The sequence below is a fragment of the Drosophila gunungcola genome, unplaced genomic scaffold, assembly GCF_025200985.1.
Source record: "Drosophila gunungcola strain Sukarami unplaced genomic scaffold, Dgunungcola_SK_2 000028F, whole genome shotgun sequence".
NCBI lineage: Eukaryota > Metazoa > Arthropoda > Insecta > Diptera > Drosophilidae > Drosophila > Drosophila gunungcola.
The window spans coordinates 910,220-937,826 of record NW_026453206.1 but is presented as its reverse complement, the minus strand read 5'-3'; the positions used below and the strand labels follow the sequence as shown (position 1 = coordinate 937,826).

General features: G+C 36.8%; 1 protein-coding gene across 3 annotated transcripts in view; it reads right to left on the bottom strand.

Moving 5' to 3' along the window:
- The window catches only part of LOC128263928 (G protein-coupled receptor kinase 1), a 453,272-nt gene that overhangs the window by 123,916 nt on the left and 301,749 nt on the right, over window positions 1-27,607 (bottom strand). For all 3 annotated transcript variants that reach the window (XM_052999201.1, XM_052999203.1, XM_052999202.1), the window contains 3 exons: window positions 19,928-20,119; window positions 19,719-19,874; window positions 19,328-19,654 (listed from right to left, as the gene is read on the bottom strand). In XM_052999201.1, coding sequence (XP_052855161.1) covers window positions 19,328-19,654; window positions 19,719-19,874; window positions 19,928-20,119 — 675 coding nt within the window. The remainder of the gene's footprint in view (window positions 1-19,327; window positions 19,655-19,718; window positions 19,875-19,927; window positions 20,120-27,607) is intronic.

Below are 27,607 nucleotides of genomic sequence, written 5' to 3'. Positions count from 1 at the left end.
GCAATAATAAGTAATATTGAAAAGGCACAACAGGCCAATCTAGATAGATGCAACCCCACTAGGCAAAACAGAATTTTTGAGGTAGGAGAAAAAGTATACCTCAAAAATAACAAGAGGTTAGGAAATAAACTTACCGCACTGTACACAGAAGAGCGTGTACAAGCAGACATGGGAACGTCTGTCCTCATTAGAGGGATGGTGGTCCACAAGGACAACTTTAAATAACAATACCCAACAACTCTTACCTTTTTTACCTTATTCTTATATACACTACACCTTAGCATACTTACTCCATTTTATACACAGTAGATTTAACCTTTCGCCTGCTTACAGGATCGCGGGAATTTTATTGATAACGTTAACTGTAGTTAACGCTAGAGTGACGGATTATTCGCATGCTCAGTATATCCCCAATTACGGACGGAATTGCGTTGGTATGGGAACAGAGTAACTTGCTTCGACACTCAAGTAATTTGTCCGAATTTTCAATTATAGTAGAAGAAACTACTAGGTTGTCAGAATTATGATTCTCATATGAAAAAATTGTTAGACGTCGATACCGAACATGTTAGAAGTTTATTGTCTGTTTTAAAAATACACCACAGGATGGCTAGGAGTACCGCACTATGCGAGACGCATCACGTTAATAGATGACGGAGTATTAATAATCAACGAATGCCCAGCTAAAGTCAGCACTAATGACGGCCCTGAAATAGACGGCCGTGCCTGGTTCTTGGTACGTAAAGTCATATATTTTTTCTGTTTTAATTTTGACATTCGATAAAGATCATTGGCTTGAATATAAAACTCCGGCAGTGGCCGTCAAAATTTACTCTATTAATTGAAATTGGTTAACGAGCCATAAGGGTCGTTAGCAACGGAGTCAGTTACTCCCAACGTAGTCTTCATATGAAGAGAGAAGAGAGCCAGTGGCAACCGCCCGGCTCATCCATAAGAGCAGCCAGCCACGGTGGCAATTACTTCATCACCCCTTCCAACGGACCAGCCACGGTGGCAATTCGATCGCAACTCCTCACCCTCACGGACAGCGGCGAGGGTCAGCGCGTGGCTGCAAAACTAAAACATAATTGGCACCCAACTTTAATACCGAATCCACGACACAAAAATATGTAAATGGGCTGATCAAAATTAATACAGTCAAACTTCAAATACACATACAGCGAAAAATAAATAAAAATCCCTACAAATTATTTACCCAAAATTAAAAAATATACAGTTTAAATAAAGCAATTGTAAAGGTGACTTACAAATGAAGTGAATTAATATCGGCCGTCCCTAGATAAATCGGATGCCAAGCACCCAGTTATTAATATAAAATTATAATATACAAAATTAATTAATCGAATTAAAACATTCGGCCTCCCAATAACGTGTGTTTAGTGTCAACAAATTAGTCGCCTTATGAGTTTTCCAGGCCCATATAAGGAAACTAAACGCGAACTTAACAGTGACAGTGAAGAAGAATTAATCCGAGATACCCGTAGATATCAACCAGCACGGGCACAACAAGAAAGTAACGCGGAAACCATAAACGCGACTCAAATAGAAATGTAATTCAGGCCGCATTAACTAGCCAAGAACAGAGGCTCAGAACCGAATTCGCGGGTCAGATCAACGCTGTTAATCAACAACTTCAGAGCTTGCGTATAGAAGCGCCAGAGGTAGAATCTTACCAGAGGGTAAAGGTAGTACCGGGAGCACCACAGTGCGATATACCATTACATATAAGGAAGTCAATTCCAGATTTTACTGGTATACAAGATGAGTACGTGGCATGGAGGCAATCCGCCACCGATGCCTACGAATTATTCGAGTCTTATGAGGGCAGTTCCGCGCATTACCAAGCCGTTACTAATATTAGAAACAAAATTAAGGGACCAGCGCGAGCGCTGTTGGTTTCTTATAATACAGTGCTTAATTTTAAAGCCATACTAGCTAGATTAGACTGCTCCTACGCAGATAAAACATCTTTGCGCCTATTACGGCAGGGACTTGAGTCGGTCCGTCAGGGCGACCAAACACTTATGCAGTACTACGATGAGGTCGAACAAAAATTGACCCTCGTTACAAACAAAATTGTCATGACACATGACGACGAAAGGGCTTCATTACTCAATACAGAAGTTAGGGCTGACGCCCTACACGTATTCACTTCCGGTATAAAAAACTCACTAAGGGCTGTTGTATTTTCTAGAGAGGCAGAGGCCAGTATCGAACGAAGTATGTTCGCGGTCACATATGCCAAAGTAGCTGAGCAAAGAAATCAGAACACTGATTTTTACAAGGGCCAGCACCGAGCGCCCGAGAAACAAGGGAAAAATCCTGGTGCCGACCGCGGACCAGAAAAAAATCCACATTTTTTTAAAAAGCCAAACAAGTATCAAAACAACGATACATGGCGTAAACAGGACAACTGGGTAGATCAGGGTAAACAAAATCAATCCCCGGAACCTATCTACTTTGATCCATCATCTTCTAAAGTCCGACATCCTACGGGTTTTAAACAGGGAAACAACACTCAATACCAGAATTTGCAGAACCCAAAAAGACCAGCGGGTTAACAACGTTGAGCAAACTGCAAACGCGGAAGGAACTCAAGATTATGAAAACGCGGCCACAGCCGCTCTAAATGCAATTGACGACGACAGTGACTCCTTTGACGGCCTCGTCAATTTTTTAGAGGAAGGTCCCGCTTGCCCTACATTGAGCGAGGGCTGGCGGGGAAAATAATAATCCTAATAGACACTGGAGCGGCAAAGAGTTATGTAAAGCCTTTAAAGGAGCTGAAGAACATAATGCCTGCCGACTCCCTATTCACTGTGAGTTCCATTCATGGCTCCAGTAATATTAAAGAAAAATGCTTTATGAGCATATTCGGCCTAAAGGCTTTATTTTTTTTACTTGATACTATCAACACTTTTGATGCCATAATAGGTTTCGACTTGCTAACGCAGGCGGAAGCGGCATTAGATTTACATAACAGTGTACTCAGGTATGGAAACATATCTGAGAAACTCAAATGCCACGAATGCGATACGTGAACTTCACATATGTCGATGACTTAGTAGTCCCATGTTCAGTGAAAGCTGCATTTAAAAAAATGATCCTTAAGAGGAAACAAGTGTTTTCGCACTCTAACGAGGCGCTACCTTTTAACACCTCGATCATTGCCACAATTCGTACAGAAACTAGCGAACCCGTATATTTCAAACTATATCCTTACCCCATGGGAGCAGCAGATTTCGTTAACACAGAAATCAAACAGCTCTTAAAGGATGGCATTATCCGGCCTTCTAGGTCGCCATTTAACAGCCCAACATGGGTTGTAGACAAAAAGGGACTTGATGCAGATGGCAACAAGAAAAAACGGCTGGTGATCGATTTCAGGAAACTGAATGAACGAACCATCGCCGACCGTTACCCTATACCAAGTATTCCTATGATTCTAGCGAACCTAGGAAAGGCAAAATTTTTTACTACCCTAAACTTAAAATCGGGGTACCACCAGATTTATCTGGCTGAAAAAGACCGTGAAAAAACTGCTTTCTCAATAAACGGAGGAATGTATGAATTTTGCCATCTACCCTTTGGTCTGAAAAATGCGGGAAGCATCTTTCAAAGGGCGATCGATGACGTACTACGTGAACAGATCGGAAAAATTTGTTACGTCTATGTAGACGATGTGATAATTTTCTCCGAAAACGCTGCCGACCACGTTATACACATTGACACAGTCCTTAAATGCCTGTGCGAAGCCACCATGAGAGTGGCACCGGAAAAAACCAAATTCTTCAAAGAAAGTCTGGAATTTTTAGGTTTCAAACATCAAACGGAGCCAAAACGGACCCGGAAAAGGTAAAAACCATTCAGGAGTACACCGAACCAAAAAATTTGTTCAGCCTCAGGTCTTTTCTAGGGTTAGCCAGCTACTACAGAAGCTTTGTCAAGGACTATGCTACCATAGCCAGACCACTTACCTCCATACTTAAGGGAGAGAATGGCACGGTTAATAAACACATGTCAAAAAAGGTGGCTATCGAATTCGATGAGTCCCAACGCAGAGCGTTCGAGCGCCTGCGAGACATTTTGTCATCAGAAGATGTGATATTAACGTATCCAGATTTCAAACTTCCTTTCGATTTGACCACCGATGCCTCAGCAAGCGGTATCGGTGCGGTACTTTCCTAAAATTGCAGGCCAATCACAATGATAGCTAAACAAAGCTCACACATTTTTCTTTGTATTTCTAAAAGCCTGTTCTCCACCTCAAATAACTTTAAAATAGAGGAAAAACTGATTATTTAAAAATCTAACATGACTTTCACATAAAATATAATGAGCATTTAGATTTAAGTCCAAGGAATGGCATTTAAACTTTTTAATTTAATGCGTCACAATAAAATGGAGTTCTCACTCTCAAAATACACTCTTAGATCAAAACATTTAACGTTGGTTTTTGTACCCGTTACTCGTTTGGGAACCAGATTGTATTCATTGAAAAATAGCTAGCAGAAAGGAAGCGTTTCCGACCGTCTGTGTTTTGGTCATATCTTTTAGATAGATTTTTTAAGCCAGGCTATTATTTTAGAAGTTGTTGAGTTATACTCTGCCACCGCTTTGTCGCTGTCCGTTTTTGTCAGCAAAACAGTATCCTATGTTAATTACTTAAAGCCTGGTGATGTAGCGACAGAATAAAAGCACTGCTAGCTGGGGATGGGGTTGCTGCACGCTTTTAGCTTCTAGTGTTGGCAATGCAGCTCGACAGATAACGGCACCTTAAGTTCGACATTTGCTAGCTGAGTAACGCGAATGTAATAGTCGGAAAACTCGACTTGTGTTTGCTTGTTTTTTTCTTTTCAATCGCTCAAACTGGCCCTAACTCTCCGCCGCGCTTTTCTCTATTCGGGTTTTTGGTAGCTGCCTGAGTGAAGGCACTTTCCCGGCGAGAGGGAAAGCTCAGAGACGGGTCCTTTTACCGAAGCCTGGCAAGCGTCTAGAGGCCAATTTGCCTTGTAAGTGGTGCCGGTAAGGTCTTCGAGTGCATCGCTAGCTTGAAGCTGGTAAATCCCATAGCGGCGACAGGCGGCATATCTGAGTCACAGTTCAGCTTTAGAACGCCATATCTACAGTGGAAGCCAGCTCAAAGGTGGTTGGAGACTCAGACGAACTTTGGTTTGCTCCCCTGTAATATATAAAAATAATAAAAAGCAATTTTAGCGACAAGCTCCTTCACATTAAAGTTCCGCAAGGGTCCGTACTAGCGCCCTTACCTTGGAACGTGTTGTACCTCGGAGACGAACTGTCGCTGCCAGGCAGGACCGAAGTAGTAGGTCTCGCCGATGTTTTGGAGGAAAAGGAGCTCCGCCAAGCCGAGGAGGTGTGCAACCAAAACTCGAGCTCATCAGGACATGGCTGGACAGCGTTGGGCTTGAACTAGCCCCGCAGAAAAACAAGTCTGGCCTGTGCAGCAGCAGGAAAAAGGTCGAAGTCGCGTAGGCGACACGGTCGTAAAATCCTACAGAGCAATTAAGTATGATCGACACAAAGCTCAGTTTCTGGGAGCACTTAAAGTACGAAAGCGCAAAAGCTGTTACCACGCCTTACCGGTCTGGAAGAACGTAAGGCGTAGCCGAGCTACACCCGCACCATGTGCTCAACACATCGGCTGTCGGCTTACACAATATGCGGTGCATTCGGAACGGTATCCGTCCAAGCGGGAACAGCGCCACTGGATCTTTTGGCAGCAGAGCAGACCGCAACATTACACGTTACACGCGAGAAACTGCTCCCTTTGGGAGCGCTCAGCTAAAAGCCGCTGGATGTTTAGCCTCATCCCCAACCTGAGAGCATAAGTGGGTGAAAACACGGACAGGTGAATATCAGGTACTAAGGTACTAAGTGGCCACCAACTTCTATAGGGATCCTTAAAAGGAAGAATCAGTGTCTAAACTCTTGTGCCGCTCTTGCTTCAAAGCAAGAGCAATTTTCTGGCCGTGAGAAATTTTGGGCGTTAAACTGAGAAGCGAGGAACGGCCGAGAAGAGGCACGCAAAAATGGGATGAGCCCAGCTTAAAAAAAAACAGGAAAGAACGCTACAGTCGAGTTACCCGACTGTTAAATACCCAGCTAACAGACTTTAAACTAAATATGGCCCCACAAAATCATCTGTCAAACTGCATAGCCAACAATAGAATCTAAGACCGTACAGCAGCACGCAAACAGTTATTTCGTTCTGTCTCTGTACATCATCCTATTCCTAGAGATAGCTAAGGAGTCTGAGGTGAGATTCAGACGAAACTAGCTAGACGCATCATTGTCGGGCTCACCATTCAGTTACTGCAAGTGTGTTGAAAGTTATTAAAGACGTATTTTAGAAATATTATAACCAGCTTTCAGTTTAGCAAGCAAATGAACTTTTTACACTAAAGTGTAAAACAGTTTAAAGTAATACCAGATCTTCTCGCGGGTAACATAACCTTGTGCTGATAAGCAAAAAAATCGCCGTAAATCTGAAATTAAAAATTGTTTAAAATAAGTAACAAGTGTGGTTTTGCGTGCACTCTCAATAAGAGTCAATCTGTGCGGCAGCATCTCCGGAGTCTATGAGAGTTCAAAGTTGGCCCATCAGTTACGCTGCCATCGATATTGTCGATAAGGCAGTTTGCCGGCAATGCAGGGAACGGTTGCTAGGTAAGCTAGCGTAAACATAAACTTAAAGATACAACTTTAAAATATAATATATTTTAAATGGCACCACCAATTAATAAACTTGCGCGAGAATTCGCTGGACAAGATCTGAGGCCTAACACCAGATCGCCCGATACACCACTCCTTAATTTGGAGGAATTATTAAACCAGAATGAGCCAATAAGAAAAACGCATCCTAGATAAAATAATAAGCCGGCTTGATGAGGTTACCGGAATTGTTAATGAGCTCACTGGGAAAGTGCTGACGACAGAAGATCAATTTGCGGATCTACAGTCCATTGGAGATAAAACTGAAGGCGCGTCAGCGCGCTGATACTGCTCGTGTGCTGCGGATGCACGGCGTACTCTTTGCGGAGGAGAAAAACATCAAATCTATATTCAACACAATGTGCTATTCACTTATCATCAAACCGCCTCTTAAAATTACAAAGAATTCTATTGCGGATGGAAAACACGAAAGATAAAGTGTCCTTGATGCGTTCTAAGGCATCTTATCGGCGCAATGCTAGGTATTCAACTACACCGCCCATTTTAACGTCAACGAAGAGCTTACAAAAGCAAAATATAATATATTTAACGAGGCAATGAAATTACGTTGCTTGTTTGATTCCGTTACTTGTAGTTTTTGTGATGAAATATGTTCTCAATAGCACGGCGAATAGCAAGATATGTGTCCTTAAAAATTATACAAAAAAGGTCTGAGTGTGGTACATATAAATGCCCAAGCTTTTTAATAAAAATGTATTAATTTAGGTATAAATTTATATCCTTGCAGAGGGTATTACAATTTCAGTCAGAAGTTTGCAACACAGTGAAGGAGACATTTCCGACCCTATAAAGTACTTGTATATATATTCTTGATCAGCCTCACTAGGAGAGTCGATCTAGCTATGTCCGTCTGTCCGTCCGATTCTACGCAAATTAGTCTCTCAGTTTTAAAGCTATCTGCATGAATCTTTCCCAAAAGTTGTCTTTCTATTGCAGGTAGTATAGAACAAGCCGGACCGGACGACTATAGCATATAGCTCCCATAGGAGCAATCGGAAAAATAAATAAAAACAAAATTTATAACTTCGCTGTTTTTAATTTTTTTTTAGTTTTTCGCCATTTAGTAAATATTTCAGAATTACGGTTTAAATTTCATCAAAATCGGACGACTATAGCATAGTCCCATAGGAACAATCGGAAAATTAAGTGAAAAAAAATTTAACTTTGCTGTTCTTAAATTTTTTTTTTAGTTTTTCGACATTTAGTAATAGTTAAATATTTCAAAATTACGTTTTAAATTTCATCAAAATGGGACGACTATAACATAAACTTTCCATAGAAACAATAAAAATATAAAAAAAAAATGTTTTGTTTTTTAATTTTAAATTTTTTAATTTGTAATTTGTTTTAGAAATTTTTGTTGACTAATTAATAATTTCACAGTTCAGAATTACGATATTAATTTTATAAAATCGAAAAAACGTTATCATTTAGCTGCCATAGAAACTATGAAATAATTGAGCTGCAAATCATCATAAATTCAAAGCTTTTAAACATATACGCAAGCCAATCATAATTTTAATGTTTTCAAGAATATCTAGTTGGTTTTGGCGACCTTTCCAAAGTATATTAATTGTTAGCCGGCTTGAGGTCAGGATGTTGAAAAAATAACACAATTTTTCATTTTGGTTATTAGTCAATATATTCGGATGCTCTTCGGCAAACAGTCTTCCGGACAACTATTTCAATATTTTTAACAAGCAGAAAACAATTTACATTTGACATACATTTAATTTACACGTCTGCGTCCGGTGACGCAGTCATTGTCGTGCGTAGAAACGGACACCCGTTTTGTAATTCATCCGTATGTCTGTATAGGGATGAACTACAAAACGGACACTGACAATTGCGCTCATTTATATAGACATTAACTAGGGAAGAAAAAATTAGTTAACAACTCCACGTGACATGACACTTTCCCAAAAGTTGTCTTTCTATTGCAGGTAGTATATAAGTCGGAACGAGCCGGATCGGACTTTATAACTTTGCTGTTTTTTAGTTTTTTTTTAGTTCTTCGACATATAGAAATGGTTAAATATTTCAGAACTACGGTTTAAATGTCATCAAAATCAGACGACTATTTCATATAGCTCCCATAGGATCAATCGGAAAAAAATACAAAAAAAATTTTAACTTTGCTGCGTTTTAATTTTTTTTTTAAGTTCTTCGACTTATAGTAATGGTTAAATATTTTAGAATTACGGTTTAAATTTCATTAAAATCGGACGACTATATCACATAGCTACCATAGAAATAATAAAAAAGTATAAAATAACTAATTATTGAGCTGCAAATCATCATAGCTTCAATGTTTTTAGACATATACGCAAGTAAATCATAATTTTAATGTTTTCAAAAATGTATTAATTGTTAACCGGCTCGAAGTCAGGATGTTGAAAAAATAGCACAATTTATTAATTTTGGTTATTTGTCAATATATTTCGGATGCTCTTCGGCAACCGTCTTCAGGACAACTATAAAATAATAACAACGATTTTTATATTATTATACCCTTGCAGAGGGTATTATAATTTCAGTCAGAAGTTTGCAACGCAGTGAAGGAGACGTTTCCGACCCTATAAAGTATATATATTCTTGATCAGCATCACTAGTAGAGTCGATCTAGCCATGTCCGTCTGTCCGTCCGTCTGTCCGTCTGTCCGTCCGTTTATATGCAAACTAGTCTCTCAGTTTTAAAGCTATCTGCATGAAACTTTCCCAAAAGTTGTCTTTCTATTGAAGGTAGTATATAAGTCGGAACGAGCCGGATCGGACGACTATAGCATATAGCTCCCATAGGAACAATCGGAAAAATAAATGAAAAAAAATTATAACTTTGCTGTTTTTTAATTTTTTCTTTAGTTCTTCGACATATAGTAATGGTAAAATATTTCCGATTTACGGTTTAAATTTCATCAAAATCGGACGACTATAGCATATAGCTCCCATAGGAACAATCGGAAAAATAAATGAAAAAAAATTATAACTTTGCTGTTTTTTAATTTTTTGTTTAGTTCTTCGAGATATAGTAATGGTTTAATATTTCAGAATTACGGTTTTAATTTCATCAAAATCGGACGACTATAGCATATAGCTCCCATAGGAACAATCGGAAAAATAAATGAAAAAAAATTATAACTTTTCTGTTTTTTAATTTTTTGTTTAGTTCTTCGACATATAGCAATGTTTAATTATTTCAGAATTATGGTATAAATTTTATCAAAATCGGACGTCTATAGCATATAGCTCCCATAGAAATAATAAAAATATATAAAAATAACTATCTAATAATTGAGCTGCAAATTATCATAGTTTCAATGTTTTTTTTTTAGCACATACTCAAATAAATCATAATTTAAATGTTTTCAAAAGTATTTAATTAATGCAATAGCTGCAAGGGTATATGAACTTCGGCTTGCCGAAGTTTGCTTTCCTTCTTGTTAACAAACAGAAAACAATTTACATTTCACATACATTTAATTTACACGTCTGCGTCCGGTGACGTGGAGTTGTTAACTTATTTTTTTCTTCCCTATTAAATGTCTATATAAATGAGCGCAATTGTCAGTGTCCGTTTTGTAGTTCATCCGTATGTCTGTAGGTGTTTTTATGATATGTAGCATTCCTATGGTGAATCGTTTGGCATAGTGTTGTTCTTGTGATAAGATACTCGCCTCTTCGAAGTTTGGAGAGTGATTATTCTTGGCACAGTGGGACATGAGTGCTGTTTTTTGCGTGTTCGTATGGTGTCTAGCTTTGAAGTCCGATTTATGCTGTGCTAGTCTAGTTTTTAATTTCGATTTTGTTGTTCCTATATATATCACGTTGCATATTTCGTTGTTGTTGCCGTTACACGGTATTTTATATAAGTTAATCACAGAAATATTTCTTCAATTTTTCCGAGAAATATTGCAACATTGTCGATGGCAACATTGCAACAAATCAATACAATGGTCAAGAACCGGCAAGTTCAATAACATAAACACATGGAAGCAGAACAACTCATGACGAAAATGTATAGGGACAAAGCCTTAGACACTTTTGTGCGCAGACTTTGTTGAGATTTATCTCGTCTTCTCGGTATGAAGGAACCAACCGATCTTCCTTCAGCTTTACATCTTTGTCTAAAGTTAGAGAATCAAGCGTTCCGTGCAAACCATGCAGTTAATAGAGGGCAACAATCCGAATTTAGAAACGTGCCTTCCCAAAACATACCACATTTACAACCAACCAGATCACAGCCAAACAGGCCACAGTGGTCATTCCCCATTAATAACCAGTATCAAAATCCTTTAGTTCCACCCAGACAAAATAATAATATGTTGTTTAATCAACCACGACCCCAGTTCTACAATAACAATCAAACTCCACCAGTCCCACAATTTACTGCAGCACGATCTTCAGGAAACTTTCCTCCAGATCGACCTTTAGCTGTAAAGCCACAACCACGACCAGAACCCATGGACATCGACAGGACCATGCAATCGAAACATATTAATTATATGAACAAACCCATACGTTTTGAAACTGGTAAAAGACCACCAATGCCTCTAAACGAAGCAGCAAAAAAAACTTGAAATTTTAATATTCAAGCAGCCCCTGACACTTCTTCAAAAGTGGAAGATGAAACACAATCCCTTGACGAATATAACGAAACCGTAAAATCACAGGACGAATCACAATCTGAATATCCAGAATCTCTAACAGAATATTCTGAATCCATAGACCCAGCCGACCAGGAATACCAATACGATTATACCTACCTTAATTTTTTAGAATAACAAACTCCTCACTGCCATATTTTAAATGCAAACTGAGGAGTGGAGAAATTTTGAAAATATTAATTGATACCGGTTCAAACAATAATTACATCTTGCCAAAATTCGTAAAAATCCTATAGAAAATAAATTTTCGTTTGACGCCATCTCGGTTGGCGGAAATATTAAAATTACACATCACAAAACAGCCAATTTATTTAACGACCCAAATACAATAATTAAATTTTTTTTATTACCAGCTTTAAAAACATTTGATGCCATTTTGGGAAACGATAGTTTAAAAAAATGTAGGAGGAATAATAAACACAAATACCAAATCTATGCACTTAAAAAATGCAAAAATAATCAATATTAAAGAAAAAAAATTCGAAGCAGTAAATTTAATTATTCCTCCGACAGATCATCTTACTGGGACACAAAAATCAGATCTAAAACAACTTACTCAGAAATATCCAAATCTATTTGCAGAACCAAATGACACACCAGTCTACTCGAAATTTTATCAATATCCAATTGCACTCATAAACGAAATTGACCGACAAATAAAAGAACTTTTAGAAGCCAACATAATACGACCCTCTAGATCGCCTTACAATTCACCAGTGTGGATGGTACCAAAAAAATTATATGCCTCCAATGTTAAAAAATATAGAATGGTAATAGATTACAGAAAATTAAACAGTGTGACAATAGCAGCAGATACCCAATACCAGACATAAATGCAGTTCTTGCACAACTGGGAAATAATAAAATGGTTTCTGTGTTAGATCTCAAAAGTGGGTTCCATCAAATTCTTTTAAAAGAAAGCGATATAGAAATAACAGCCTTCTCCGTGAATAACGGAAAATTTGACTTCCATTTGGGTTGAAAAACGCACCATCTATTTTTCAGCGTGCTCTAGATGACATTCTTAGGAAACACATAATGAAAATCTGTTATATTTATATCGATGACATAATTGTCTTCAGTCCAGACGCACAATCTCATTCCAAAAATTTAGATACAATATTTGAAACCCTAAATAATGCTAACAGAAAATGCCAATTGGACAAATGCGAGTTTTTCAAAAGTAAAGTCAAATTTTTAGGATTTGTAATTTCAGAGAAGGGAATAGAAACCAATCCAACAACAAAGGTACAGGCCATCGCTAACTACCCCATTCCCAAAAACGTTAAGGAATTAAGATCTTTCCTTGGACTATCAGGGTAAAGACGATCTATTATGGGCTGCACTAGCAAAACCACTCACCACATTACTTAGGGGCGAGGATGGGAGAATTTCGAAGAAAGCTTCATCGAAGAAATCTATTCACTACAATAGTGAAGCCATTCAGGCCTTCAATAAATTAAAAAGCACCCTAATCTCAGAAGACGTAATATTACAGTATCCAAATTTTAACGAGGAATTTGTGTTGACAACAGATGCCTCCGATCACGCAATCGGAGCAGTACTTTCAAAGTATACTAAGAATTAAGAGTGACGCCACTGGGTCTGACAACATAAACCCTACATTCTTAAAAATTCTGCTGCCAAAAATCCTGCCTTACATAACCTTACATAATAAATAAGATTACCCATAACAGTTACAGTTGTTGTGTGCTTGGGGTTATCAGCTTGTTCGTGAGGGATCGGCCCATAACCCAACCCGTTGTTTAATGAGACATTTTTGTAATTACAGGATGTTGTTTTTAATAACGCTGATACCAATGGCAATCGCGACCACCGAAATAACAAACTATACCGATGCACATACCATAACAATACATAAGGGTATAGGAAAATTACAGATATCAACAATAAAATTAATTCACGTCATAAATTTAAAACAGATTGAAACGGAACTACTACAAATAAGAGAACACACAATGAACAGATTAAAAATAGTTTACATTATCATACTCTGACCCACGAAATAATTCACACTTACCTTAACAACAAAAAGCCGTCAAGCTAGGTCAATAAATATAATTGGCTCAGCTTGGATATATATCGCAGGTAACCCAGATCATGAAGATTCAGTTATGATAGAAAGTAACCTCAATAACTTAATTAAAAATAACAACGACCAAATTATTATCAATAATCAGCTTCAAAACAGAATAAATAATTTAACAACCACTTCTAATATGCTAGCAAATTCAATTCAAAAATAAAAAGATTTTTTAATAATGACATTGCGTCAAGCTTGCAAACGCAAGTTAGACTTATAAAAGAAGAAATAGGAAACATTAAATTTGCAATACAATGGGCCAAAATTAACGTAATTAATACGTAATTAAAAAACGAACCAGAGCTTAACGAAATAAATAAAATATCTCAGAAAAATAACATAACCTCGTTTTCAATTGAGGAGACGCTGGAATATGTTGATGTGTCTGTCTTACATAATAAAACAACTATAATTTACTTAATAAAAATACCTGAGCTCGAACCAACTAATTATGAAAATCTTCTTTTAAAGCCTGTTATCAGAAACCAACTAATAATGCATTTAGAAACTAATGAACTTTTTAAATCCAACAATGTAATGCTAGGTCTACCCCATGATTGTAAAACTTCAAACTATGTCAAAATTTGTAAAAAAAAGAAAAATTGTTAATTTAAGTAATTCAAAATGTATTTCAAAATTAGCTCAGGGAAAGGAGTCGCTGTGTGATTATAGGCGATGGCATACTACTCTTAAATGACTTCAACGGCAGCCTAAATTCAAACAATATTTCACATCAACTCAGAGGAACTTTACATTTTTAAACGAAACTATAAATATTAATGGAAAAAATTTTACAAACAAAGAAAAAATAATTTTGAAACCCGAAGTCCCACGAATTCAAATTACCCCATTGCAAGCACAACGCATACAAATTCTGTCACTAGAAGCATTGGAAGCTCTACATATAAAAAATAGAAAGCACTTACAAACCTTACAGAATGATTCTACATTAAACCAAATAACCACAGTTACATTAATTTGCGCCATTGTTCTTGCTTTGATCGTATTAAAAAACTGTGTCCACAGAAAAGAAAAAGTAATCCTACATATCCAAGAACCAGCACCACAAGTTTTAAACAACCAAACGAATATTATATCAATTCCTAAAAAAAAATTTCAGAATTTAATATTATTTCCTATTTCTAACACCTCTCGAGGACAAGAAGGTTCTTAAGGAGGGGGAGTTAATCACAGAAATATTTCAACATTTTTTCCGAGAAATATTGCATCATTGTCAATGGCAACATTGCAACATTTCAATTCAACGGTCAAGAACCCGCAAGTTCAATAACATAAACACACGCACCCGGTTAACAGCCACAACGCAATACCAAAATGCCAAATGTCATTAGTATTGTGGGAGTGTCAGTCTCACAGTAATATTTTTTTGCTGATTATACTTGTTTATAACCTATGGTAATGACAGCGAGCTGTAAACCTCGCTAGTAAAGAAGAGAGGGAAACAGTGACGAGATCTCACGATAAAGCTCATCGTGTAATGATGAGGAAGACCAAAAACATATAAAACATGAATTTAAACAAAAATCATAACTTAAAATAATTGAACTTAAATATGAAATAGTGATTTTGGTTGAAACTTAACTTAAGCTTATTTTTTTGTTCGTAGGAATCTTTGTAGTAATTAAACCCTTGCAGAGGGTATAATAATTTCATTCAGAAGTTTCGAACGCAGTGGAGACACCTCCGACCCTATAAAGTATATATATTCTTGATCAGCATTACTAGGAGAGTCGATCTAGCCATGTCCGTCTGTCTGTCTGTCCTTCCGTTTCTATGCAAACTAGTCTCTCAGTTTTAAAGCTATCTGCATGAAACTTTCCCAAAAGTTGTCTTTCTATTGCAGGTAGTATATAAGTCGGAGCGAGCCGGATCGGACGACTATAGCATATAGCACCCATAGGAACAATCGAAAAAAAAAATAAAAAAAATATATAACTTTGCTGTTTTTTAATTTTTTTTTAGATCTTCGACTTGTAATAATGGTTAAATATTTCAGAATAACGTTTTAAATTTCATCAAAATCGGACGACTATATCATATAGCTCCATAGAAATAATAAAAATATATAGAATAATCATCATAGCTTCAAAGTTTTTAAAAAATATACGCAAGTATATCATAATTTTAATGTTTTCAAAAAAGTTTAATTCTTGCAATAGCTGCAAAAGTATATGAACTTCGGCTTGCCGAAGTTTGCTTTCTTTCTTGTTTTTTATAATATTTATGATTTAACTTAATAAATTCTTTACGAAGTGGAAATTTTTTTTTTGAAATGTATAGTGGTTCTATTTTAAAATTTTAGTTCAGAGCGCAAAGTGCAAAATAGCTGTTCGGCCATGTCTACGTCACAGAGATGACTATATACGACCCTTTCTGACAAGCGAACCATTAGCAGAAACGAGCAAATAACAGTTAGTATGGAGTAAACTGTAAACGAACAACAACTCCCTCTTATTGATGTTTACGCGGCACTGCTAGTGGTTCGCTCGTAGAAAAATATTATATATATAATATGTTTTAAAAAAATTGGCCAAATCGTACCACTATATCATATAGCTTTCATAGGATCGAACGTGCGCTTAGATGAGAGAGCAGTCATAATTCATTGCTTGTGGTCATATATGGCTGATATTTTTACTGTAAGTTATTTACAAACATATTGTGAAGAGTTGAATGACTCCTCATAAATAAAAGCAAGCAGTGCAAGAAATTACGCAAGCAGTGGCCTACCGGTTGCCAGATACGCGGCGTATTCGCCGTAGTAACGGTAGTACTGAGGGAGAGTGTGGTGGCGTGGGCACAGATTGGGACAGGAAATGTCCGAGAGAGACGGCAACAACAAAAAGACCGTCGAAGTGCCGGGTGCAAAAGGAAGTAATGGGACAGCACCGGACTTCGGACTCTGCTTTGGTGCCGGGCGCAGAGGGCGAAAGGTCGAACGGTAAAACCGTGGACTTTGGACCAGGAGGTAAGGAGACGGCGATAACTAGCGGTTAACAAAGGCCTTTATAAGCAGGCCGAGCGCAGGAAGCTGGATCAGTCGTCTTTTACCAGTCAACAAGTACCAGTCATCAAGTGAACCAGTAATCAGTGAAGAACCGTGTGGAGTCGACAAGGAGCAAGATCGCTACGTCGAAACGTTCGGGACTTTAAATTTAAAGTCTCCGAATTGAGACACAGGTAGCTGAGGTTTTTATGGCATCACACGGCTAAATCAAGGCACTTTGCCACAACTTCTGTCTCGATTTGAGTTTGCCTATTGCCCGGCGTGTCAGACACAGTTGCACAAAAAGAGTCCTTCGAAAAGAAACTGTGGGCTCGAAAGGGAACTTGTCTAGAACTGACTTCCTTGGCGAAGTCCGGCCTACGCCTGATCCTGCGAGAGTTGTACTGGTCCTGGTGCGACAAGTCCGGAAGGACGCGCGTTAGATCGGCTGGTATCTCAAAAGTGGTATGCGTTGAGAGCACGGCAGTTGCTCGCTAGAGTCCCAGAATGGGAGCAGACCGAATCCCTGCAGAACCCAACGAGAAGCAGAGCCAGGACATCGGACCAGCGATCGGCTACTGCAACGTCTACAAGTCCGCGGCAAAAAGGCTAGGGTGGAAGCGTTCTTTTAAAACCTAGCATTTGCCTCAGGGACCACATTGGCGGCTTCTGGAGTACGCCTGAACCGTCAGGACAGATCAAGGGACAGGAGACCTCGACTACGAAAGGAGTACCTTGAGAGCACAGTGCCTGTTCACCTAAGTCTGGGAACGGGGACGCATCCCTAATCCCTGATAGCCACCGAGCCAACGTCAGTAGAAGCAACCACGAGCACCTCGAGCGGAACCCGAAGCAGCAAAATCATCCCGGAGCGAGTTGATCAACGCCGGAGCTACCCGGCGCATCATGGTGAGAAGGAGAGTCCTACGACGGGGCCGGCGAAGAAGGCTATAGAATTACCATTTTGTTACTATCGGCCCCACGCCGAGGGTCAAGTTGGCGAATAAAGATCATTGTGTATACCCTAAATTTCTGTGCGTTCTTACTAGTCAATTGGGCAGTCACGTTTATACAAATTTGGTGGGACGAACACTTACATCTTCTGAGCTAGCCGCACGACATTCGTAGCGAGTGGAGAAACCAAGAAAATCAGTTCGTTACATCTGGTGCCCAATACGGGATTGTCCTGAAATTCAGCTTCAACAGAAATGGGGAAAGGATGAATCTATCTCCCCAAGAACGAGGATTTCCCAAAGGTGGCAGCCAAGCTTGGCATCATCCTGGAGGGCAGGTCGGAGGACATGCGGAAATCCCTTTCAGAATATGTCACAAAAATACAAAATGACCTTATTACGAAAATTGGACCCAGCTTAGGGCATTCCTGGATTGCCCATGTTACCCAGCTTGCGGCAGTTTTTTAAATTTTGTGCGTGAATCTGCTGCTTGGCACCAGTGTTGCAAACTTTTTACAAATAGTGTTCGGGACCAAAGTTGCCAAAGTCGATGAAAAAGGTCCCACCACAACACGCTTTGCACAACAAGTACATTAAATTACGGGATAATAAAAACAAATACCCTTTTAAACTTAACTTAGATAATTTGCACTTCTAACCATATAAAAACAAACCGAAGAGCGCTTGCTAACAATAAGTCGCAAGAAAATAATTAAAGGGGGATCGTGTACCCCACACAACCAAAACTGTAAGTAAACATAAAAAAGATTCACAAAAATTGTACAAAAAAAAAAAAAACGTTCAATAAGTAATCATAAAATAAATGCCTTCAACTCAAAACTCCATAAAAAAATATCTTATATTCGGAAACGTAATTAATCGTCTGACCACTTTAAAATTTGATTTTGTTTTGAAATGGTCGCGATGCGTGCAGCTGCGCTTTGCAAATGAACATGTGTACACAACATTAATTCAATTTTTAGAAAGTCCCATCAGATTTCTAGAAATGTTTGGTTTGCCATTAAGAAGCTTGGACATTACAAATTATGTACTGCATTTTTTTTAATTCTGGCATAAGAGCGCAACCACTGTGCGCTGTTTTGGACTTTGTGCTCTGGCCGCCTGAACTTAAAATTTTTTTTTAAAAACAGAACTCAAAGAAATTACAAAAATTTTATTTCCCACTTTGTTGAGAATTTATTAAGTTACATCAAACATTTTTTTTAAAAAGCGAACAGAAGTGTTTTTAAAATATAAATTTTTATTTTTAAACGTGCTTACAAAAATTTTAATTTTAAATTTAAAAACACAAAATATATTTTTTTCGATAGGTGCCGCGCTAAAAGATTTTCTGGTAAAAATTTCCAGTCAGTTTAAACAGTTTTAAACTTTAGACTAAGCTATGAATTTTGTAATTCAAAGGTTTCTTAAACTTTAAATCGCTGTAAAAAATAAACGGGGCACAAAATAAAATAATGGTTTTTATATTTTCCTCCCCTATCGAAAACATTTTTTTTCCATTCTTGAAAAATGGTTGTCACGTTATACATGGAATGACCCAATAACAATAAATAAATAAAATTTATTCAAAAATAACCAAAACCGCCGATACAAAAATCATTTTAGATTATTTGTTGTGGTTTTTCGCTCTTCTAATAGTTTTTTAGGCGTTCCCTCATGATCCGGACAGATCCGACTTTTATACAGCCTTCATTAAAAAAAGGCTTTGGGACAAAAAAATTAATCGTCCGACCTCCAAACCGTCTCAATTTTAAACATTATTTTATATTATATATATTATACGTTAGAGCTGCAAACGTACCATAGTCAATGTCATTTTGTCAATTTCATGCTTATCCTTTGTTTTATGTTGTCGAAATGGTGAATGGCCTTTAAGCAACTTATACAACATGCAGCCGAAACTAAACCAATCAGCACTGGAATCATATGAAGTTCCTTTAGATAGAACTTCTGGAGCCATGTATCCGTGGGTTCCGACTGAAGCATGTGGTTTCTTTCTTGAAAAGTCGCAAGCCAATCCTAAATCAGAAATTCGTATGTGTCCATTTTCGTCAAGCAATATGTTGGCAGGTTTTAGGTCACGGTATACAATGCAACGTTTGTGCATGTGTTCTAAGCCCAAAATCACCTAATTTTTAAAATTATTTAATGAGCAATAAAATATTGCACTAATATTTCATAACATTTCTTACCTCCGCTGCATAAAATTTCATTTCGTCTTCACTAAAAATCCCATGTTGAGATAAATGGTAATGCAGGTCACCGCCATTCATTAAGTCTAATATAAAACAAAGCTTATCCGGTGTATGAAATGCATATGTCATGCACACTATGAACGGACAATCAATCTAAGAAAATTATGCATTTATATAAAAACAATACACAGTTAAAGTAATCTTACTCCAGTGCTGACTGCTTGCAACATGTTTCTTTCATTTAACGCCAGCATTTCTCCTTGTTTCATTTTAATACGTTTTTTGTCTAAACATTTCATGGCATACATTTTGCCGGTGTCTGCTTTTCGGCATCCGTATACTTCTCCAAAACCGCCACGCCCAATTATTCTGTGTACGCTAAAATCATTCATAGTCAACTGAAATATATTTAGAAGAGAAAGAAGTTTGTCAGCACAGTTCATTATTTCTTGAAGAGCTTAACAACGATAAATGCTACAGTCGCTTTGATGAATGCGTAACTTTACAAAATAAAAACAAAAAGGAATGGTATAGTCGAGTTCCCGACTACTAAATACTATTAAAATATATATATACAATAGAGTTTTAGTTGGGCCCAGCAGCACACCCACCCCCACCCATCACGAACAGTATAGCCCAGCGGGACTTTGCGGCAGCACATGCTCATTTAAACGCAATTCTGTTATTTCATCATTAAATTGATTATCTCTAAGATATATAGTGGTTGAGGAACTTACATCCGAACTATCGAAGAAACTACTACAGTTTGAAAATCTTTTAATGAATAAAGTCCCCTCTTGTTTATAAAGTCTGATATTTTTGTTGGAACCCCACACCTCAGACAACAAATATTATTTGTCATTTGAAGTGATAATATTACATTTTTAAAAAAATATTTAACTATTTCACCATGCCTATTAAATTTCGGTCGCAATTTTTATTGTTTTTAATAGCAAGGGGTATATAATTGTTAATATTTTAACAAAATAATTTATAAATTCAAGGGCCACTTTTAAATTTGAAAAATATTTTTCAGCTAAGAACAGCTAATAGTTAACTTAAAATCCAATGTTTTTTCTCAATAATAAGTTTTAACATTTTCCTGCTAACTCCTAAGTCTAACAAATGCATTGGATCCGGAGGAAATCCTTTTATCATGCCAAAGTCTTGACTTTTTTTTACATTGCACTGGAGGGATGGAATATCAATAGTATTCTAATATTCTTCTATGAAATCTACTTCTTCTATGGTCTATGGATGGGTAGAATATCAATAGAATTCTGATATTCTGAAGAATTTGCTTCTGTTAAACCAATATCTTCTATGAAATCTTCTTCTTCTGTGAAACCAACATTTGCGCCTAATGTTTCCTGTTTAACCGTGCTTAGATTCTTACTCTCACCATTTGATGCCATCAATAACTCAGGCCGCAATTTCTGAGCTCTCCGATATATACTTGATCACTCTTGATCACTTGTATCATAAAAACATAATTAAAATGTTAACAATTTTATGCAGATATTAAACAAAATTATTTTTATTTTAGAATTTGTCATTGAGACCAATAAGAAAATACTGCGTTTCCGTACTAACGGAAAATGTACATGCACTCAATAGGTCTTTTCAGGGGGGTTCGTTGGAAGAGTTAAAGAACTTGACTCCGAAACCAGAACAGTATTGACATATATGTAAGTATAGGGAAAAATTAAATAGTTTGCAGTCTGTAAATAGTTTAAGCCATAAAAGTTATATATAAAAAACTCGTTAAAATGTTTAAAATTATGTTCATAAGATTTAAATTAATAATTCCTTTTTATTTGCAGATACCGGTCTTTAAAAACATGATTAGCGGCGAAGGAATAGCCCTCGGTCTATAGATAATAATTTCCCAGGACCTCCTCTTTAAGATGAACTTCTCTGGGAAGCGTAATAAAATTGGCTTTACCAGTTTCATTATCATAAAAAGCGCTTTGTATGGTGAATATTGATTCGCTGTCTTATATGCTGATTTTCTTAATTTTTTGTAGATTTATATGTGGGATGCGGTAGTGGTGTAACAAGGACAACCAGAAGTGGTCTCACAATCTGATTCACTATTTAACCCTTTCTGTACTCGATAGTATTAAGAAGTTATCGATACCCAGGTGTAACCTAAAAAGAGTGTAAGCGAGCTAACATTAGATTGTCGTAGAGAACAGTTGAGAGAAGCACACGTATATTTTGTAAAGTTTAAGCAAAACCCGTCGCATGTTAATTAAAGACAATTAATAAATACTATATCAAAGTCAGCGTTTTTTTTTTAAAGAGATCCCTGCATTGTTGTTGATTTTGTTATTTTTTTTACGTTTTTCATATTATATTTTGAGAAGAAATGATACTTATGGAATCAAAATAATTCCAGACAGATCTGAGATCTGCTTTCTCTAAGACAATAAAAAAAGGGAAAAAAAGCAAACATCGGCAAGCCAAAGTTCATATACTTTTGCAGCTATTGCAAGGTATAAATATTTTTGAAAGCATTAAAATTATGATTTACTTGCGTATATGTTTAAAAACATTGAAGCTATGATGATTTGCAGCTCAATTATTACATAGTTATTTTATATATTTTTATTATTTCTTTGGGAGCTATATGATATAGTCGTCCGATTTTGATGAAATTTAAACCGTAATTCTGAAATATTTAACCATTACTATATGTCGAAGAATTAAAAAAAAAATTAAAAAACAGCAAAGTTATAATTTTTTTTGTATTTTTTTTTCAATTGTTTCTATGGGAGCTATATGCTATAGTCGTCCGATCCGACTCGTTCCGACTTATATACTACCTGCAATAGAAAGACGACTTTTGGGAAAGTTTTATGCAGATAGCTTTAAAGCTGAGAGACTAGTTTGAGTAGAAACGGACGGATGGACAGACGGACAGACGGACATGGCTAGATCGACTCGCCTAGTGGTGCTGATCAAGAATATATATACTTTATGGGGTCGGAAATGTCTCCTTCACTGCGTTGCAAACTTCTGACTGAAATTATAATAACCTCTGCAAGGGTATAATTACTACAAAGATTCCTACGAACAAAAAAATAAGCTTAAGTTAAGTTTCAACCAAAATCACTATTTCATATTTAAGTTCAATTATTTTAAGTTATGATTTTAGTTTAAATTCATGTTTTATATGTTTTTGGTCTTCCTCATCATTACACGATGAGCTTTATCGTGAGATCTCGTCACTGTTTCCCTCTCTTCTTTACTAGCGAGGTCTACAGCTCGCTGTCATTACCATAGGTTATAAACAAGTATAATCAGCAAAAAAATATTACTGTGAAACTGACACTCCCACAATACTAATGACATTTGGCAAGAAAATTTAAGCATTTGGCATAAGGTGGCATTTTTTTGTATCCTCTAGCTGTACACTTGCAGAAAAATTACTTGATAGAAATTAAGATCTTTTGTTTATCCAGTCAAGGCACATCCAATTCTGAAAGCCCATCATTAAATACATTAAGTAATCAAGCATCAGTGCCAAAAACGACAATTTTTGTTTCAAAGTTAGTTGCTTCTTCTTACTGAAACTTAAGAGAATCGCCATTTAAAGAAATTTAAAGGTATTGCAGAAAAAGAGTGTCTTTAAGGGAAGATTTTAAAGCAATTGAGTGATAGGAAATTAACGAACAATGTTACCCTCTTTTGTCAAAGCTAGCATTTCAAGTCCTCAATACCGGTGAGTAGTGCAGCAGCTAAACGAGTATTTTCTTTAGAAGGTAACGTTGTTACAGAAAAACTTACTTACTTACTTTTTTGCACTCTTATTATAGAAATACAAAAGAATAAGTGTTTCTTTTTTAATTTCCTATATATAAGGTCAAATAAAAAGTAATCTATTATTTTTACATGAAATTCAACAATTTTTTCAATTTACAAATAAGCACAATTTTTTCGATTGCCACTTTTATGGTAATTTCAGAAATATGGCTTTTGAAATATAACTTGCTGTCAAATAGGACACCTATATCAGTTACATGCGTATTACGTTCTAAAGAAAAGTTTCTAAGATGGTTACAAGTCAGACTGTAGGCGAAGGTATGACATTTGGTCAGAGAATTATAGGCAATTTTTACGTTCAAGAAGATTAGTAGGAGTCGACCGATGTTTTACAAAGCCATGCTGGGCGGGAGAAATGATGGAGGCACACATACGTTGAAGTTGACAAGTAAACAGCTTCTCGAAAAGCTTAGGTATGGCAAAAAGTTTGGCTATCCCACGATAATTTACGATATCGGACCTTTTTTATGAATTTTAATAATAAAAGATTCATACCATATTCTCGGGAACTCTAAAGATAATAAAGATAAGTTAAATAAAAAAGCGTTTGGCGAAGACAATGCTTCGGCACAATTTCTTAGGACAGACCTACGAATGTTATCAGAGCCCGCAGAATAGGACGTTTCCAGCGACAGAAGAGCATTAGGCACATCGCTAACTTTAAATTAAGGGAGTGGAGAAGTCATGGGGTAGTAGAGAGTAGGTTGACCGAAAAAACATTAGAAATGTCTAAAGATGATGATTCAGTTCGGTTGTGTAAATACATAGTTAAGGGGTACGCATTCGATTTTCTTTTAGAATTTACAAAGAAGTAAAAATGTTTCGGATCATAACGAATGTTTTCTCTACACCAACCGATGTAGCATTCATAACAAAGTTTAAAGGCATTAATACACAGCGCACGGTTAGTGACATAATTGGAAAAATCCACCGCAGAGTTGGTTTTTAAGTATTTTTTATACAACCTAGATTTTTTAGTTTTAAGGTAAGACAAGTGCCTATTGAACCATGGGGGTTTAGAAGTGTCACTTACCGATATTGATCGACGACTGAAATGTCAAATTAAAGGATGACACTGTAACCTCTAGGTCATTACATGAATTTAAGGAGGACCACTTAAATGCTGGTGTAAGCCAACAAAATTGGCATGGCAGAAACATTATACACGTAAGGCCACCTTAGTCTGAATTTCTGCAAGAATCTCAACAACAAGGTTTGATGGTAGTGGTCTTCAGGCAGAGAAAAGGGAGGGCTTCTGAGAACACATGCGAGAGTGTCTTTATTAACAATGATCAAATCAAGAAGTCTATCCATATTGTTCTTAACAAAGTTTATCTGACCCAGAGACAAGTCCGTCAGGCCGTCGATAACGTCGTGCTGACTTTGGCAAAAAGGAGGGTCGTATGCACATATATCGAGCACCCACTGTGCCAAGAGTACTAATGTGTGCACACTGTAACATTTTGTTGCAGTGTTTACATAATTCAAATTCCCAGTCATAAACCAAGTGGGTGAAATACGAACCGATCGCTATGCATTGGACCTCGTGTATGTAGCGTTCGAGCCCACATTCGGAAAATCAACTTAAGACGGACAACATCAGTAGCCGATGAAACGCCAAGGGCAAAACTACTAAATACAAAAAAAAAAACGCAGTGAGTAGAGTGTAATGTGTGTAAAACGTAGTGGCGTGGTGAAAAGATTAGAAGCCGAACTACTAAAGCTGCTGAACACCGGAAATTAATAAAGTTGGAAGAAACTCGAAAAAAAAAATTAGTCACAGCCACACACACATCCACCTACCCTGTAATTCAAAATCTTGCCTACCTAACCAAAAACTGCCTCCACCAGAAAAATTCAAGATTCCCTAGCTGAAGAAGACGTGTCCGAACGACTGCGAGGGACCATTGTGCTCACCCCATTGCGAGTACACCTGTGCAGCCAGCACCAGTGCTCCAACATAGAGGTACAGCCTATGCAGCCAGCACCGGCACCGCCTTACGCACCAAGTAAGACCAAGGATCAGTGAACCGACAGCGCATATGAACAAGCAACTAAACTACACATTAAACGTAAATCCCTATATATACACACTTCTGAAAAAACACCCAAAATAGGTCTAGTAGATGAAAAAAAAGTAGACTCAACTGCTAACGTAATCAATATCGAATATCAATATCAATATCATATATCGATACCGATTTAACAAACATCTTAATATCAATAATTGTTTTTATTATGAGCGGATTCATTTTGTATAAAGCCTATATGCACCACAATAAGTGCATATCAAAAAGAGCTGTAAACATCTTATTATCAATAATTTTTTTCATTATGAGCGGATTCATTTTGTATATATGTACCACAATAAGTGCATATCGAAACGTGCTGTAAACAGAAGCCAGGCTAACGATCTGGATAAGATATAAATTAATAAAGCGCGAAAAATTGTTATAAAAATGTTTTAAAAATACAAATTAAATACAAATATGTATATGTACACAGTGACATATTAAAAAGAGAACTAAATGTTATCAAAAAAAAAACACTTTTTTGAATTATTATTATTATTATTGAAAATGAAATAAAAATAATTAAAAATTAATAATGAATACACGGGATTGCATTATAATTACTATCGATAAGGAACCAAAATTTGAGAATAGGATATTAGCCATAGTTAGAAACGGAGCAGAGACTCTATTAATTTCAGATTTCGAATATGAATATATTAATAGGTACAATCTAGCTTTTTCTCCACTAATACATTGCTCAAATACACAAAAAGCAATAATATTGAGTACCATTCCAGGTGTTCAAGTAAGATCAGTCATAAACGATAATGAAATACTTGGAAGAAATCTTTTAATGATGGTTTCAAAGAAATACATCCTATTCCATTAAATAATAGAATGGAATGAGTTATATATGGAGTTAAATAACTTAAAAAGTGATTTTGACAAATTTTATAAGTCATTATCAAGAAACCGGCCAGTACAGCAAATTACTGTAAATAAACATGCTGAAATATTAGTTAGCCGCTTATACTAATACATGACCAGAGAGACCGGCTAGACAAAGCCCATTGGTCTCAGGTATCTAGGTTCTTGATCAAATTGCGAACGAACTTAATACATATAAAACAAAAGTACAATTTAACTATTTCTGTACCAACTATATTAAATACTCAATTGACAGTAAAAACTAGAGACGAGCCAGAAATATCAGATTCGGCAGCACTTGAACCGGCTGAGACAGATGACCCCGTCTCAACAGGTCCCGAAATAGAGAAAAAAGATATTAATAACCTTACCATTCCCGCCGCCCTTATTGAATCTGAAATATCAGATCAGGACTTAACAGACTCCGATACAAACGATAGCCTTATAGAAGAAAAACAGACCATAATGGCTGATGAAACCATTGCCCAAAGGGCATACATAAGAGAAATATCAAATGCCATCCCCGAGTTCAACGGGCAAAGGCTACACCTTCAAAGATTCATAAAGGCACATTCGAAGTTTTGGCTCATTTAATTCAAAATAAAAGGATCGACATTATACCGAGTTCAAAACGAAACAACGATAGATGCCATAATCAAAAACTGCAAGACACTATACTCGGCGAAACGTTGCCAGAAAGGCAAAACAGCAGAAAAATTGACAACTGAAATAGACAACCTTCGTAAGCTCCTCGAAGCTTTATATAGATGAAGGACTACCGGCCGAACTCGCTGACAAGTTCAGCACAAAGCAATGATTAAAAATTGTAAGCATGGCCGACTTAAGACAATTTTAGAAGCTGGCAACTTCTCAACAATGAACGAAGCCGTCACGAAGACAGGCTCCGCCAACTCTATATTATACACACAAAGAGGAAACAACTATCGTGGTAATAATTTCAGAAATAATTATCGTGGTAGGAGAAACAACAGCGGTAACTATCAAAATAACGGATATTACCAAAACAATAGATACAACCAAAATAACGGTTTTAGCCGAAACTATAATAACCAGACCAATAATTACAATAGAGGTCGTGGATATTATAGAGGTAAT